We start from the raw sequence: 17,360 nt of genomic DNA, 5'->3' as shown, positions 1-17,360 counted from the left end.
TGGAGCGGACATCCTGCTCAAGTTTCCTGTGCATCTAGGACAGCAAAAGCTGTGCTGTAAATCGCTGATTATCTCAGTCTTGGCAGGAAGCAGAAATGCTTAAAGATCAAACAAAGCTATATGGTCGGATCCTCAGCTAATTTAACAGAGAGCTGTAACGAAATCCATCCGTTTACACCAGCCAAGGAGCTGCCCAGTGTCCATTCTAACAAATAAAGATTTCTTTTATTTTATGGTGGATGCTCAGTACTTTTCACAGCTCTGCATTTCCTCTGTGAAATTTTAAATGGATTGTTGTGTTGCCACATTTCTCTTCACAGAGAAAAGCAAGGCACAATTCTTCCCAAGAATATTTCTGGGTTTCACATTCTCTGAACCTCAGAGAAAGGAAAAATAATTTTAATCTCATTTCCTGTGCCTGTGTTTGTGTAAAAGTAGAATGCAATATGGAGATTGTTTCCCCACAGTGATAGTGTTTTGTTTCCTTGGCCTATCAGGGCCAAGTGAGTGTGTGTCAGGACTGTTGGCTGATAGTCACGAGATACTGTGCAGTTGTGTGCAGTTGAGTGCTTGGCAGATTCAGTTTAGACGTAATGTAATATAGTGTAATATAATATAGAATAATATGGTATTATAAAGTAATTAATTAGCCTTATGATAAGATGGAGTCCTCCTCATCATTCCTCCCTGCCACAGTGATCCCTGCAAATACTATATTGTTGCAATTCTATTAAGCAATTTTTATTTTAACCTTTTGCACTTTTCAATTCATATAATGGATTTGTCACGGTCTTTAAGTGGTGCATTCAAATGTAATTGCACAGATGCTCTGCAACACTGTTAGTTTGCTCATTTAGCAAAGGGCAGTGATTGAAGGATATGCATACACACGTCCAGCATCAACTTCAAAACAGACCGAACTGATATTGGTTAATATTTCTTCTTCCAGCTGGCTTAAGGGACTGAACAAGGGAAGTATTGCCCACCAGCAAAGCCCTGGCACATCCCTATTGTTCAAGACAGTCAAAATGGCACAAGATGCTGGAAAGAGAGAATATTCAAGTATTCTTTGCCCCAGATATAAACAGTCTGGGACAGAAATGTGAGGAAAAAAATTCCTTGCCCCAGCATATGCCCTTGACCCACCTCATGTCCTGTGTGGCCAAAGAAAAGAGACTCAAGGAGGGGAAACAAATGTGATCAGAGCTGCCCAGCAAGGAAGAAAGAAACAGACTCTTTAGCTACAGAAAGAGACACCTGGGAAGACCCAGGAGAGTTCTGTGCAACCTCAGGGTCCTGAGGAAGGTTACAGGGAAGCTGTTCAGTGCTGCTTCCCAGGCCAGATCTGGAAGGTGCCAGCACTACAGCTTCAAAAAAGGGAAGAAGCTTTCTAGCCAAAGTGGGGTCTAGGTACAGAATTCTTTGACACAAGATAATTGTGGATATTAAAAAAACAAATTACAGTGAAAAATATCATTGATTAAGTTCTAGGTCAAAAATCCTCTAAGGGGTTATTAAAGGCCAGGCCGTCTCTAGCTTGGGATATCTTTGAGCATCAGGCAGCTGGCAGTCACACATGTTCCTTCACATCTGCTTTGGAGACAGGTTTCTCACCTGGCTAAGCTGTGTGCTCTGGGCAGGTACAGGTGCTCACCTCCCAAATCCACAAGCCTCATCTCCACATCACTGTTGGAGAAGGACATACACACAGTCCCAGTGTGGTCCAGCGCACAGTGACTACTTTGTTCCACCTCTGAAGATGCTTATAATGGACATAAAAACATATCCCTCATTTTCACTGCTCTACTGTATTTTATCTCTCTGAGCAGCTTGAGCATCAAACAAGAAACTCACAGCTTTGTCATCTTTCTCTCTCAAGAAGCTGTGAGCATCTGTCAGTGACAAGGAATTCCATGATACAAAACAAAACAAAAAGATCTGGGATTCACATTCCCTCCCTTGCATCACCTTTAGAAGCAGTTTTACACACATGTATATGATTGTGCTCACCTCATGAGGACTCATGGGGTTCAGATTTAAGAAATAAATTAATTCTTCCCTGTGAGGGTGGTGAGGCCCAGGAACAGGATGCCCAGAGAATCTGTGGCTGCCCCATCCCTGTGAGAGTCCAAGGCCAGGTTGGGCACTGGGGCTTGGAACAACCTGGGATAGTAGAAGATGTCCCTGCCCATGGTAGGAGGTGGAACAAGATGATCTTAAAGTCCCTTCCAATCCAAATTATACTGTAATTCTATGATTTAGCAAAAACCCTTATTTGATCACAACCAGGCATTGACATGGTGGCACTAGTTCTCCTAAACCCTCAGTCAATGAACCTGTGTAACCCATCACAGCCAACAGAGGCTGGAAGATGAGTAAACCAAATGAGCACACTGAAATCTAGCCTTTTTATAAGACATTAAGATGAATAATAAATAGTCCATCTGAATGAATCAGTCCCATTTGCCTCTGTGAAAACCTGGCCCAGATTCCCTTTCCCTGGTGCTGATAGTCTGAAGCAGACACAGCAGATTTCCCAGTTTTCCTGTTTCTTAGTAGATTTGTCCATGCCAACTTTGCCCCTGATGGACCCTGGACACTATACCCCTGATCCTTTAGATACCCATGAGCAATTTGGGGCCAGAGACATTAAAAGGTCACACATCATTTAGCAAAACCACAACTTCCTTTATCATTTTGAATGGAGACATTGATTTCAAATAAAACCTCTTCACTGACTGGTTTGATTTTGTGTAGTCTTGGTGTTGACAGTGAGTCTCGTCCAAGCTCAAAGATGACAGCGGTAGAGCTCAGGTATTGCTTGTACAGTACCAAAGGCTCAAATGTAGGTGGAGATGATGTAGGTGAATCAACTGGATCCAAATAATTTCTGGAATGCTGTGTTTCTCAGAGTTATAGTTCAATGTCATTCCTCATCCTGATCACTTCACTTTCTCACCATCTACAAAATAAGCCACCCACCAACATGCATCCCACCTCTAGGAAAGAAATAAATAATTGGAGACTGACCCATCTGTCTGCTCTGACACTGCCTTTTTCTCTTGCCAGTTCTTTGTATTTTTGCCTTTACCAGCTCTTCTTTCTGAAGGCATAACACCACATTTTAATAGGAAAATTAATAAATAAACACTCAGAATGAAAAATTTGTGGGAATGAGATTAAATACAGCTAATTGATTTGTTAATGAAATCTTCCTGAAAGAAATCCAGGGTTGTTCAAACCCTTTATCTGTGATTGCCAATTTACAGAAAAAAAATGTAGGAAAAAATGACAGACATCAGTTTAATTCAGGCAAGAGATGATGGGCACCTTGGAGAGAGACAGCAGCTCCTGGAGAAGCAAAGGAAAGGTTTATCCAGCTGTTGACAGGAAGGACCAAGAAAGCTCTCACAAGATTTGTGAGGTTTAGCTCCCAAACACAGCAGAACTTTGGCATCCTGCAGTGCCTGAGAGCCCAGAGCACCACAGCTTGGTTTAATTCTGGCCCAGCCATGCTCCGAGCAAGAATGTTGTGTCTATCTGGCAGACAGGGTCCAGTGCCTTGACCTGACAGGCAGAGTCAGAAAGACCTGGTGGATTTTACTTCATGGTTGCAAGCATCAAAGTGGAGAAGATTTGTTGCTGCAGCTCCACAGGCCACATCCCTCATGCATAGAGAAGGTTCTTGGCTTATTGTGAGATTTTGGCATCTTTTGTGAAATGTGCTGATGTCAGGACACTGCAGCTATGGGTATTATACTTTTAATCCCCACTTAATAAAAATTCAGTCCCCTGGTTGAACTTAATTGCTGCAGCCACATTTAAATTTTTTTTCTCAGGTCTTATGGCCAGCATATATAATTCAGCTCTATGCAGAGCTAGAAAGGGGCTAGTAGTGGCTTAAGTCTTATTTATGCACTAATACGAAGGCATATGTAGTATTTATGGGATGCTTAATCCCTGTGCTAACCCTCTGCACATAAGCAGGCTGAGCTAAGAAGAACAGCTTTTATGACAAAGGAAAGTCTAAAGCTTACAGCTTTTATGACAAATACTGTCAGCAACACCTATTTCTTCAGCTTTGGCAGTTCCTACTTCCTTCCAAATGAGAGAAGATGAGGAAGGAGAATGAAACAAAGGTCCTAACCCTCCAGCCTTTGATCTGGATGAGATTAGATCCTGCTGTAAATTTAGGACAAGCCTTCAGAGATGTGTGGTGATTTCTCAGAGCTTGATTGTGATTCCACAGCAGCACTGTATTCTGGGACCTTGTGCTGGTCAATCAATGCCGACCAAGAGAGACTCCCCTACAACAGCATTCCGTAGCCTAGGGCTGTTCCCTGAGGGTGCTTTGCTCTTGCATTGCTGCATGTTGGTTTGTTAATGTACTCACTATGCACATTTCCCTTGATTTGCTTAAAATCATAGAATGAGAGAATGCTAGCACATTGTAAACAAACAAACAAACAAACAAACAAAAAGCCCACCTCCAAACCAGAAATGTTTCTAAAAGAGTAAATTTTCAAGCACTCTACATCATTACATTTTCAAGGAAGCTTGGAGAAGAAATAACACACACTGGAAAAAATTCCTTTTCACGTTAAAAGCTACTCTTCAAGAAATCTTTTCTGTGTAGACTGTTGGGAGAGGGTGGATAGGGAAGAAAGATGCAAGTCTCAAGAAAATTTTCCAGTAGATAATCAAATACATGGCCTATTATTTTTTATCATCATGGACTTCAGATATATGATTTATTCACCAATGTATAAAATAAACCAAACCCAAAAAAAGGATAAGTCCTTTTCTGTAGGTCCGAAAAATACTCACTGATGCAGATCACTAATTTTCAACAATCCTTAAAACTCTGTCTGTATGGAGCATTTCTTCCTCTCAATCAATATCAGAAAATGTAGAAGGCTGAAGAGGAAACAAAAGTTGAACCAAACCATTTAAAAATACAGTACTGTGACAGATTTATTTCATTTTGATCGATACTACATGCTTACTACGACTAGGAACAGACATGCCTTTTTTTTTGGTTTGTTTTAGACTTTTATAATTTTTTTTAACCTATATTAAATGTTGACCTAAACTTTGCTGTGCCTTGGAAATCTGGCTCAGGAGTTAACTGCAGGAATTTTTATTTAAATAGATAAGCATTTATGTTTGAAAATAAGACAAAAACAGGTGAACAGGAAAATTAAATTACAAATTCGGTTCATACAAATATCTCTTACACTATGTACTAAATACTGTTAATTAGCTGAGGTCTTTTAAAATTCTTAAAATACTTATGAAACATTATTTACAAATTATATAAATAAAATCTAGCCACTTAAATTAACCAATACAACAAAAAAGTCACCTTTTTGTATGGTATGTACTAAAAATGTTTTTGTTTATTGATCATAACCCAGTTTGCAGTATAAAATGTTTGTTCACTTACATCAAAATGGGTTCCAATAGAAGGAAGGAAGGTATTGTTTCCAGAAGAAAGCAATCAATATAACAAATGCTTAAAATCAATGAGACTTAATGTTCTGTTCTGCACCACTTGCAGTCATTTTTACAAGTCCCTTCTACACTATTTGTCATTTGAACAGCTCATCTCAAAACAGCAGAGACATGGTTTTAGCAACAGGAAAATACTCAGTACATTGCTCACACATCACAAAGACCTTACCAGGAGGGTGAGGCAGAGAATGGAATGTCAGTGGCCAGCACAAGCCTTTACAACATTTAACTTAAAAGGCAGCATTTGTAGAACTAATCACAGAATATACACATCCTGCACTCAACAGCAATCAAAAGGACTGGAAAATATACATTTAGGAAAACAAGACTGATGATTTTCCATTACCTTTGTTAAAATTAATGCTTTGCTCCTTGCCTTTTGTTTTAAAACCAGCATTGACACCACCAACAACTATAACTACTTCTTTCTTTAATATAATATATGGCAGGTAACTACTGTACTTGAAAAATGTACAATAAAAGGTGAGAAACCACTGAACTTCCTATGCAGACACATGAAAATATAAAGCCATACAGATTCCAAGTGCCATGAATACCAAATTCAAGTGATGGTTTATAGCATGTAGGAAAGAAACTAAATGGAAATTGCTCTATGGGTTGCTGAGCCCTTCAGCTGTATCCTCAGTCTCTCCTTTGGCAGCTTTGGTGAGAATTTCCATCCATTTCATCTGCAGCTCTTCATCTTCTGCACTGAAATAGAGAGTTTGATGGGACTGGCAAAGCTTAAAAACGTGCTTCAGATCAAACTTCTCACCAGAACCTGGTAAACTGACTTCATAGCCAGGCAGAGGGATTGGACGTAGGCTTCGTCCATCCTAAAGGAGAGAAAACAAATGTAAGGATTCAGGCCCAAATGCAGTTTGAGGTGGGAGGGGGGGTACACTGCATGGAGCCAGCAGGCACACACTGCAGGAAGCATACAGACGCAGTCCCAGGCTCCTTGTTCAGCACTGCAATGAAGGAAGCGGGGACAAGGCAATACCGACTGCTCAGCTTAAACCAGCAAAAAGCAATGATTTAGTGGTGCTTTATTCTCACTGCACTGATTTCCTTTCACAGTAAATATGGCCAGGGATTTTCATATAATTTCATGTAACTTATGTGTGTGCCTTTTACAAAACTTCCTCTGCGTTAGGTGCAGGCAATGGGAGCCAGCCTAGAAGAGTTTGATGTTGTCCCTTTTGAACATCATGGGATATTTTGTAGGATTGGTTAAAAGGAAGCAATTAAGCAAAGCTGGACCCTGCAAGATACCAAGGCAACTAAAGGGCAAGGGAAAAGTCTTTGACAGAAAAGACAATTCTTGATTTTCAGTAATTTATGATGCTTTTGAGAGATGTCAAGAAAGCCAGTGCTCAAATTCTTGACCATCCTTTCAAAGCCAGATTGACTCACAGATCTAAGAAGCAATACAGCTCTCTTAACAGTCACATCTTGAGCATCAACCAACTCCTCTCCTAATCTCTCAAGAAAGACATATTTTAGCAAGGCAAGGTGTGCCATGGCCAAGCAACCTCTTCAACTGCTCCCAGCAAAGTGTTTCTAAAGATGAGTCCCCAAACTGAAGTCTGAATCACACAGGCATCAAGCATCTGTACAAAGCTACCACCTTCTGTAGCAGCTGCTTGTGTTGCAGCCCCATACAAAAGCTAACGAAGCATCCCACAGAGAAGTGGCAAAGTCAAAACAAAGTCAAAAGTCATTCTTTTGTCAGCCCACACCAAATGCAGATGACTTGGTAAATCTGGAAGAGGACCAAAACTCTGAGAACAATGGTCAAAAAAGTTGCCTACTTTTTCCACACTTTGTCTAAAATAATTAAAGTATCAAAACTGCTCACATTAATGCAGACACATACATGAACTAAATTGGCAAGAAATACAGTCAAAAATGTATCACAGTTTATTAATACAGATTATCAATACAGGCTTCTTGATTTATTAATCTATTGCTTGTTATTGTCATGCAAAAATGCCACAGTCCAATTGCTTGAAGATCAAGCACTGTTCAACAAGATTTAAGGCAGCTCTAGGCTAAACACTAAAGTTACACTCAGTTCCTATTTGAGTGTAACTAGTTGTCCTAAATGCAGCACAGTTTCTATTCCCTGAAACCACAGCCACATCCCTAAAACAAGGAAGGTCTTGCCCATGCAGAAGAACTGGCATGTACAGAGCAGCTCCTGCACACGTGGCACTGTTCAAGCAAGCAAACATGAGACTGATGAACACAAATGCACAAGAGCACATGCATGCTCAACCATGCCTGTTTCACTGGTCTTGGTTTGGAAGAGTAGACATTTAGACTTGTCAAATGGAAAATTGTAGGTTGCCCATGGCAATGACAAATGATATTATTTGTAGCCACAAAGTGCACTGTAGGAGCAAATTGATGTTTGAATTGTATGTGTTGCACCTACCCAACATGTGCAGACACAGGCAAATTAAGCAGTCTGCCTTTGGTCTTGCATCCTCCCTTAATATGCTGCCTTTGACAGTTTGTCTGTACCTGCCTGATCCAAAAGGAAGGGATTTACATTATCTCTGAAAAGCTGTACTACTGAGAGGTAAAGGTGAAGCACTTGGCCTTGAGGAATACCCCACCCCCAATCCAGACTTCTCTTTGGGACCAGCAGCATCCGTGGATGTCCTTTGCTGCTGAGCCCTTCCCTCCTACCTGAAGCCCAGCAAATCCAGCAGCTATTATGCACCCATGAGGAATTCCAGCCTTATACTGAGCATGTAAGTAGGATTTACAGGCCTTATAAAAGAGATGAAATTCATGTTTTTGTTTTAAGAGCCTACAGGATTGGCTGATTGGACTGTATTTAAAAAAAAAATATTTCTGTGTGCAACATAGTACAACTGCAAGATACTGGTATTTCATCAAACCAAAATACCCAGTGCTGAAAGAGCTTCACTTTGGGGCTGATTACAATAATTTTCCTCAGATAGTGTGAGTGATAGATAAAAATTTAGTGGATGTGTAATACTGTCAGCAATCACATGCACTGTGCACTCATCCTGACTCTCAGCAGCACAACACAAATGGGTTATTTATCTAGGTCATTAGAGCAGCATGTATTTATTGTTTTGTTACAGCCATTGCAACATCCAGGGTTTAAGATTTGGGAACAGAATACTCAGTGCCACCAGACAGGCAGTTCTATTTCAGGCACCCCTGCATACAGACACGCCTCTGGCACTGCACAGTTCTTTGCAGTGTATAAGCCCTTTGGACAACAATGACCCACCAATGGCATTATCCACCTCCTACTTCCAAGTGGGCTTAGAAAATCCATGTTTTTTTCTTCCCAAACTCTACTCTTTATCCACTCATGATCTAACCCCAACCTTACACAAGTCATCGAGAGACTCCTGTGATCTTCAGAACCAAAAAAGGGCAAGCAGTTTAGTGCAGGGCAAGGTAAAGCTTCTACTAAACAGGATCAACAGGCAAGCAAAAAAACCCAAACTTCTCAAAAACCCCTGAGGTCCATTTCAAACTTAGCTACTCCCTTATTTTCTAAAAGTAAATCACATTTACATAATGAATGGAAAATTTCTCTTCTTTATAAAGCAAAATTTTCTCTTGGATCAAGTCTGATCTGATATATATATATATGTATATCTGATATATACATAAATATAGCTAATGTACTAGTACAGTTCTAGCTATACTAGTTTTACCCTTTGTATTTCTTCAAAATCCATTACTTTTCCAGCTATCCTGGAAGCCTTTGCACATCTCACTCAGGTAAGTTCATGTCAGAGCTTTGCAAATAGCTGTGCATTTTACAAGGCCAACAGGGGCAGATGGTCCAGGTGGAGCCCTTGAAAAGACTAACTTATCTTAAAAGTGCTGCTTCTTACACTTGAAGGGGTCTTTGCTTATAAGTAAACTCTTATAATTTCACTGAGATGAGCACGACAAACAGCTGTACAAATTGTGACTCCATTTGAGGACAAATCAAATTGATATGATTCCCAAACCTAAATAAGCTGGGAAACCTCATGCGTGAAGTCTTATGCAAGACTTAACTGTGAACACTCAGGAGATTAATTCATTCTCCTGGAACAGAAGAGCAAAAAGAACAGTTTTCTTGCTATTTTATACCTGTGAGTCAGGTTTCTACCTGCATTAGCATTCCTTCTTTGGCGTGAGGGCCAGGGGTGCAGAGGAAGAAGCTTTCACTGTATTCAAAGCTCCAGATTCAGCTTGGTTTGCTCCTTCTTCCCAAGAGGCAGCTATTCTTTCTGTTCTTCTTAACAATAATCCCCCAACTTTCAAACTTCTACAGTCATGCTTCACTCTATGTTTCAAGAGTTTAATACTATTGTTGGTAATATTATTCCCAAAAGACATATCTCAGGCACTGAAATGCTTCTTTGCAGGTCTAAAGAGGTCTGTGAGATCCACAGAGGTGGTTATGCAAAAAAGAACTATGTCTGGGAAAAGAATATTTAAGCATATGAGTGGCTCCCAACTGATTCCAGACATTCAGACACCAGTAATGAAGCTCTGGAAGAGATTTTCCTCAGCAGTTTAGTGTATCCTATGTAAACCAGAATTAAGAAGAATGTTGGATTAATATAAAGAAATAGGACTTCCTAATTTTTTCTTGCAGTTGGATGCACATTGAAGTATACAAATGGGAATGGCAGGCCCTTGAAGAAAATAATAACTTGGTGTTTATAGTCTCATTCCTGACAGTAAATGCTGGTTTTGGAATGTAAGATAAATAACCTTGTTCTTTTGCTTTCTTGATACTTTACTGGGAGAATTCTCTCACCCCTGAAATAGTTGAGGACACTAACCTCTAAACTTAACTGTCATAAAATTGACAATCAGTGCCAAAGGCACCCTTTTTCCCTAAAAAAATAGGATCTCACTAATAATATCAGCAGAGGCTCAAGATCAAATTTGGTAGGACATGGACAAAGTACACAGCAACTGAAGCAGAGAAGTTCCCCCAGCTTCCATCTGTGGTTTTGTATGACTGTCAGGTGGGGCCTGCAGAATCAAGCATCATTGAGTTGTTTGCACTGAGTGCAGGTGACTTATGTCCACGGATTATTATTTGTGCTGTAGTGCAACAATCAGTTGGGCAGTAGGAGAAATTCTCAATCACACTGTGTAAGGGGTGTTGCTTCCTCTCAACTTCTCCCCCCACCACCTCTTAGATGACACACGTTGTTTCTGTGCGAAGAAGGCCAAATAATTTAAACTTCTCTCCCTCTATTCCCACTCTCCTTGCCCAAGTGTGAGACAATCTGACTTGCTTGGTGTGGATGCAGGCCTTGCACTGGCCCTTGGCTGAGGCACAGCTTGTGCGTCAGTTGGAAAGTTCTGCGGGTGAAGCTGTTCTCTCTGCTTGGCTTTTGAAAGCATTGTTCCTTTCTCCAGACCCTGGCTCCAGACAAAGCCAGGCTGTTTGTCTGAGGCTGTTTGCTTTTCCAATGTATAATTTCAGCCACGCATGTCCCGCTGACTAGGAGGGAAACCAGGCAGTTCGCTGTCTGCAGGACAAATTGGAGGCTTACCCATTGTGGGGTTGGAACCACAGATGGAGCCAAGGGGCATGAAATTCATAGTGCTCCAAATTCAAGCTTTCAGCCTCTTGGAGCACTACGTTTCAAATATTACACAAACTTTCTAAAACCCAGAGGTGCTCCTGCTGACAGGCTGCGAAATGAACACAGCTCTAACGACAAGGTGTAGTATTTGTCAATCAGATAAAGGGTGAGCTTTACTCTGAAATGCTTTAAAAATCACAGGGAAAATTTATTTCCTTGACTGATTCTAGCCACAAACAGATGCTAATAAAAAGAAAACCTTTTTATTGCTACAACTACAGCGAGGTAATTGCTGGCTGAATTCAGTTCCATTACTACTTCCATCTCACATGGGAGATAAAACAAAACTGTGTATAAATGTGTCAAATGCCAAATGCAAAACTGGATATGGGGAATCTCCTTTCAGCATTGTTGTTCTTCAGTGCTAAGGAAGCATGACAGATATTTCTGGTTTGGATATAGATGTTTCTATCCCTTGATTTTCATCACACACAAATGCTAGTTAGCTTCAACATTTAGAGACAAAAAACTTCTATAAATGTAAGTATTTCAATTAAAGATAAAACCCCATGATGCTATGACAAGGAACTTTATAATTTTTCAGGCCGAAGAACATCTACATTTTCACAAATTCCTCTATCCCATCAATCCAGAACTAGGTTTAAAAAAAAAAGCTTGAACCAGCAGCTCCAGCAATTGCAATATCCAGCCTCCTTTGCAGCTCTATATATTTAACAGGAAAGTGCTTTCCCTAATGACAGCTTAATATAACCCTTGACTACACCTGTATAAAACCTTAAAAAAGCTAAAGCATAACCTAATTATCCTTGTTTTGTCCTCTTAAAAAAAAAATTGAATGAAAAAGTAATGAGCTTTAACATTTGCTCACAATGGTATCAGCAGTAAGTACAGATAACAAGGTAACCTAAAATCTCTGAGGCTTTGTGCTACCCAGAATAGGAAATTCAGTTCTGTTGTTGAAACCAAGCCAAATCCTTTGACCCATTTCTCAGCTCGACACGTTTAAACTTATGCTTTTCTTTTTCTGTGTGTTAGCCCTCATGAATGCCATCTTACCTGGCAGCTTCCCTGCAGATACAGAACAAGAGGTTCACTCTTGGGGATGGTCACCCACATTTTGTACCAAGTCTTCCCTTTTTCAAGGAAGTGGAGGTAGCTGCTGAAGAGGCTGTTTTCAGCCACAAGGATGCTTTGCTTCTGGATGATGGAGAAAAAATAAAACAGAGCTGTTTCCATTTATGTTTAAGTGTGCAAAATACTTAAAATTAAATAAAAAGTACTCATATGGTGCAGAGTCAAATTACACTTGAGGGCAAATGTTGGGTAGGCCAAAACCAAATAAGAAATTAATAATTATTATATACAATTAAGAAATAGCATATTCCATGCAACAGAGGCAGAGGCTGAACCACCATTCCCAGCAGACATGAAGATAAATTCAACTTCCACCCAGTAAATTGAAAATGGTAATTAAGATGATGCACCTCATTTCTTGCTTAGCAAAGTAGGCTGGGAGATGACTTCAAATTAATGCAAAGGGTTTATTAACAGAACCTCTTGTGCGTGGTGGAGCCAAATCAGAGTGCAAAAAAAAAATTGGAAGAAATTGTTGTGCTCTCATAGAAAGAAAAGAACATCAAAATTCCTGTTTGCATTAGGATTTGCACAGAAGCCTTCCAAAGATTTCTGGCAGCTGCTAATAACATTTGTTAAGTGGCAATCTCTTCAGTTTCTACTAAGCTTGTTAATGTAGTTTAATGTAAATAGAAGGGAAAGAAAAAGCCTGACTGATCTTTTCTTTCTATACACTGGCTTTCTTGCATTTTACCTCATCCTTTGAAGATTTAACAAAAAAAAACTAGCAGCCTGAGTAGAGGAGGGAAAAATGATACTTTTCCTTGGGTTTTTACAGCATTTTGTTGTAATTTGCTTTCTGAAGTAAAGCCATGGGTCCCATTTCACTGGTTTGCCTCTCAGCTTTTCAGATCAACAGGGCTCTCTCTTCCTGTGTAAGTGCAGGTTTGCACCTGCAACTTTTCCTACTGAAATAGTGCCGCAAAGTTTGTCATGAGATATCACAGACTGTGTTGGCACCCATAAAGAACTCATAATCTGTAGTCACAGCTGGAGTATATATCACAGAATCACAGAATGGCTGGGGTCAGAGAGGACTGTAAAGACCATCTCATTCCAACCTCCTGCCTCAGAGGGCAATATCTGATACCATATCTGAAGGTTTTGATGGGGTCAGCTTCCAGATCCAGAACTTTTTCTGTGCTCTGCAGACCCGGCAGCTTAGGCCAAGGGGGACCTGTGGCTTTACCTCACCCTATTGCTGAGATCTTGGATGTGTTTAGGTACAAAACTATCAAAGCCCCCAGGCAACAGAGGTGCTATGTGGAATTAAAAGTGAAAAAATAGATCTTATTTTTTGAAAAGTTACTATGCACAGCTCAAGATTGGAAATACACCATAGTAAAAAGAAGTCAGAGGGTTTTCCTTTTTTTTGTAAGTTTGGAAGCTGAAGCTTAGCTGCCAAACCTGTATGCCTCCTTGTGTGATCAGCATCCTATGATGAATGCTTACCATCTAAAAACAGCATCCAGGCTGCAAGCGTGTTCAATGAGATTTATAGGTCAGAGGATTAAATACCATGGTAGGGCAGAAAAGAAAACTAATTTGATTACCTTTTACTAAATACACTAAAAAAAGAGAGAGTCTCCAAGGTTTCTTAGCCAAAGACTGTACCTCTGCAGCTAGTCTTTTCTTCTGTTCCCCAACTGCTTCCACCCCAGGGCTGCAGGGGCTTGCTGGGAGCTGCAGGAAACACTCTTTACACACGCGATTATGGCGGCTGTTATCTGCAAGTGGCTTAAACTCAGAGCATTTTGCACAGATCACCTGTAACAGACAGATGGAGTTTAATGGTGTCATGTTTAAAGCACAATACTTTATCAAAGAAATTGACTTACAGAATGGTTGTTAATAAAGCAAAATTCAATGAAAGCTAATGTAAATGTAAGATAGAGAGACCAACAGAATATTCGCTATATCTACCTCCATTAATAATTAATGAGCTCGTGATCCCATGCCATATACCAAAATACCAAATTAAGGAAAACTTATGTCTTTGGGGAAATACTGTATGACTAACATCATGCAAGTTTGCTTTTCTTGCCTTTTCTTACAAGCTTTCATAAGTCAAAAAGAGCTTAAGTTGACAAAGCAATTAGTGCTTTTTAATGGTCTAAGAAAGACTCATTTTCAGAATAAAAGTGGCTGACATTCCTCATCAATCAAGGACATCCCGGAGAACTGAGTAATCCAGAAAGTACCAACTATTTTAAGAACACAGTCCAATATATTATCCATTAAAAATTATTTGTCTGTCTCAGCTGCCAAGAGCATGCAATAGCACATTGGGCCCAAGGAACCAGTGCTTGGAAACAATGCTGGATCTTCAGCTCCAGAACCTGTTTTCATGCTAAAAATTTGTCTCTAATGTACCTGCTCCAGGGAGACAAACTGTCCCCAGGGTGTCAGCCTGATGGACATCCATTCTGAATTTCTGTACAATAATAACCAAAAACCCACAGCACACATATATGTTGTTATATGGCTCAGTGTAAGACTTTATTTACTATATGAAGAAGACTGCCTTAATTCAGGAAGTGTTACCCAAAAAAAAGCAAGACAGCATTTTTAGCAACATTATAGTCTTTCCTTCAGAAAAATTAACTTTAATTCGAACGCTACTGCCACACCACAAGGCATTGCACAAAAAATGATGGTTTAAGGATAAATTATTGATTTTGTATTTCTTGTTATCTCTTTGTTCCTGGGGGAAAGCCATTATTTCATTTCTTTAGTAGCACTGACTTTGCAATGGGATATTTTAAACCCCCAGAAATGTATTTCATGATTTAATAAAAGCAAACCCAGAAGACTGAAAATCCCAACTCTAGGGTAGAAATGCCTCCTCCACAATTTAATTTCAGTTGCTGAGACTGAGGTTTCCTTTAACACCTTAACTATACATTTAGATCTCTCTGCAGCTGAAAATTTATCTCTACTTCAAATGACTAACGTTATTTAAATAACATTACTCTTAGTTACATTAGGAACACTGAATGAGGTTTCAAATAATTTTGCAGAAATCCATCTCATCTTGGCCATGGTTGATTTACAGAAAAAAAAAAAAGGGAATTGAGGCATTGATAAATGGCTCTAGGGGAGGTGGCTAGGGGCCTTCAGTAACCCAGCCTCTGGGATGGATTTTCTTTGGTTTTTCAAGCAGGAGGAAAACACTTTTGCACATTTCTTTAGGGAAAGAAACGCAGAATTACAGAGTATGCTGAGTGGGAAGGGACCCATGAGGATCACCAAGTCCAGCTCCAGGCCCCACAGAGGGCATCCCCAAGCGTCACACCCTGTGCCTCAGAGTGTTGTCCAAAATCTCCTGGAGCTCTGGCAGATTTGGTGCTTTGACAGCTTCCCTGGAGAGCCTGTTCCCGTGCCTGACCATTCTCTGGGGGAAGAACCTCTTTCTAACATCCACCCTAAACCTCCCCTGACACAACTTCAGGCCTTCCGCTTGGGTTCTAGAAAGAGATCACAGAAAGAGATCAGAGTCTGCCCCTCCTCTTCCCCTCAGAGAAAGTTGTTGACCCCAGTGAGTCTCCCGTCAGCCTCCTCTTTTCCAGGCTAAAGAGAATAAGTGCCCTCAGCTGCTCCTCACACAGCTCCACTTTGCCATCTTCATTGCCCTCCTTTGGATGCTCTCTAATAGTTTAATACCATCTTTAATATTGCATGTTCAGCTGTTCATTTTAGAAGAGCTCCTGTCTGGGTGAAGTGAGGCTGTCTAAAGGCCATTGCTTCTGCAAACTACAACCCCCTCCCCAGATATACGCCCATCCCCACAAAAAGCACCGCCTTTCTTTCTATCCACTGAGGCATTGAATTTGCCTTTAAAGCAGCACAAACTAGGACCCTTGCACCAGTTTTGCTGCTTTCCCCCCTGATATCCAGAGAGTATAGCAAGTGGAAAAACCTGCTCTGTCAATGACTAGCCAAGAACCAGGATGTCTTTTAGTCCCTGCACTGATAAAATAAAAAATTGTCTTCTATGGTCTCTGCAGAAGAAACCCAAGAGCTGAGTGTGCTGGGATACTTACAGCCCCACACTGCTTACAGTGGTGCCGCCTCTTTGTGATGGAGTTGAAGCTCTCACTGCAGCTCTTACAAGACTGTTTCTCTTTGTCTCGCTTGGATTTGGAAGATTTCCTAGAAGAATCACTCTGAAATTAAAAGTACAAGTATGTGATTAAAAAATAATGGCAACATTGTTCATATATCCTCTTTGGGGTTCACATCATTTTAGGAAAGAATTTACATGACTCTGCTGCTTGCCTCAGCTGGAGGGCTGGCTCAACCATCAGGCATCTCGGGAGGACATAATGTGGTCTCAGCCCCTCTCTGCCCACTCATCTCCTTACCACCATGGAGCAATCTCCTCTCCCTGTCTGTCAGCACAGAGGTGGAGGAATGGCCAAGGTGGGCATCTCAAGAAAACTTCTCTTCCAGCACTCACCTCTTCCTTTTCCAAGGTCCATGTTGACTTTGTGAGTGCGCTGTAAACTTCCCTCTCTTGGTGGGAAAGAGATGTGAAGATTTGGGGGAAAATTGCTTGACTGAAGAAGTAAATGGTATTAGGAGTGGACTTTGCACCACCCAACTTCAAATGCTTAATTTATAAGTTTTCTTAGTCTCCCTCCCAGAACAAGATGAAGCATAAGGCTCCTCAGGAAGGCAGGGACACCTCTGCCAGGGACCTGCACTCTCTGGGACCTGCTGTCTAGGTGGCCAGGCAAGGTTAGCCTCTAAATCCAAGCCAATACCTAAAGTCACTCAGCAAACCTTATTGCACAATTTCCTGACAAACTGAATAGCATCACTGGATCCAGCATAAACTGGACTTCCCATGCCTGGAGGTGTTTAAGGCCAGGTTGGATTCTGAGCAACCTGGTCCAGTGGAAAGTGTCCCTGCTCATGGTGGTGGTTGGAACGAGATGATCTTTCGGGTCCCTTTCATCCCAAACCATTCCATGATTCTATGATTAACATGCCAACGTGCAGATCACAAAAATACAACATGTCGTATAAAGATGTCTTTAAGTGTTTGATGAATGCCAGCAACATTTCACAGTATTTCTCAACATTGTCAGA

At 40.7% G+C, this 17,360-nt stretch overlaps 1 protein-coding gene across 6 annotated transcripts in view; it reads right to left on the bottom strand.

Annotated features, from left to right (window-relative positions):
- Positions 1-5,372: 5,372 nt before the first annotated feature.
- The window catches only part of FGD3 (FYVE, RhoGEF and PH domain containing 3), a 96,457-nt gene continuing 84,469 nt past the window's right edge, over positions 5,373-17,360 (bottom strand). For all 6 annotated transcript variants that reach the window (XM_030956861.1, XM_030956862.1, XM_030956859.1 and 3 more), the window contains 4 exons: positions 16,310-16,432; positions 13,881-14,033; positions 12,189-12,329; positions 5,373-6,350 (listed from right to left, as the gene is read on the bottom strand). In XM_030956861.1, the coding sequence (XP_030812721.1) occupies positions 6,126-6,350; positions 12,189-12,329; positions 13,881-14,033; positions 16,310-16,432 (642 nt within the window). In that variant the 3' untranslated portion in view covers positions 5,373-6,125. The remainder of the gene's footprint in view (positions 6,351-12,188; positions 12,330-13,880; positions 14,034-16,309; positions 16,433-17,360) is intronic.

The sequence above is a fragment of the Camarhynchus parvulus genome, chromosome 12 (genome assembly GCF_901933205.1).
Source record: "Camarhynchus parvulus chromosome 12, STF_HiC, whole genome shotgun sequence".
Lineage (NCBI taxonomy): Eukaryota > Metazoa > Chordata > Aves > Passeriformes > Thraupidae > Camarhynchus > Camarhynchus parvulus.
The sequence above is the reverse complement of the archived record's forward strand: the minus strand, read 5'-3'. Positions and strand labels throughout refer to the sequence as shown.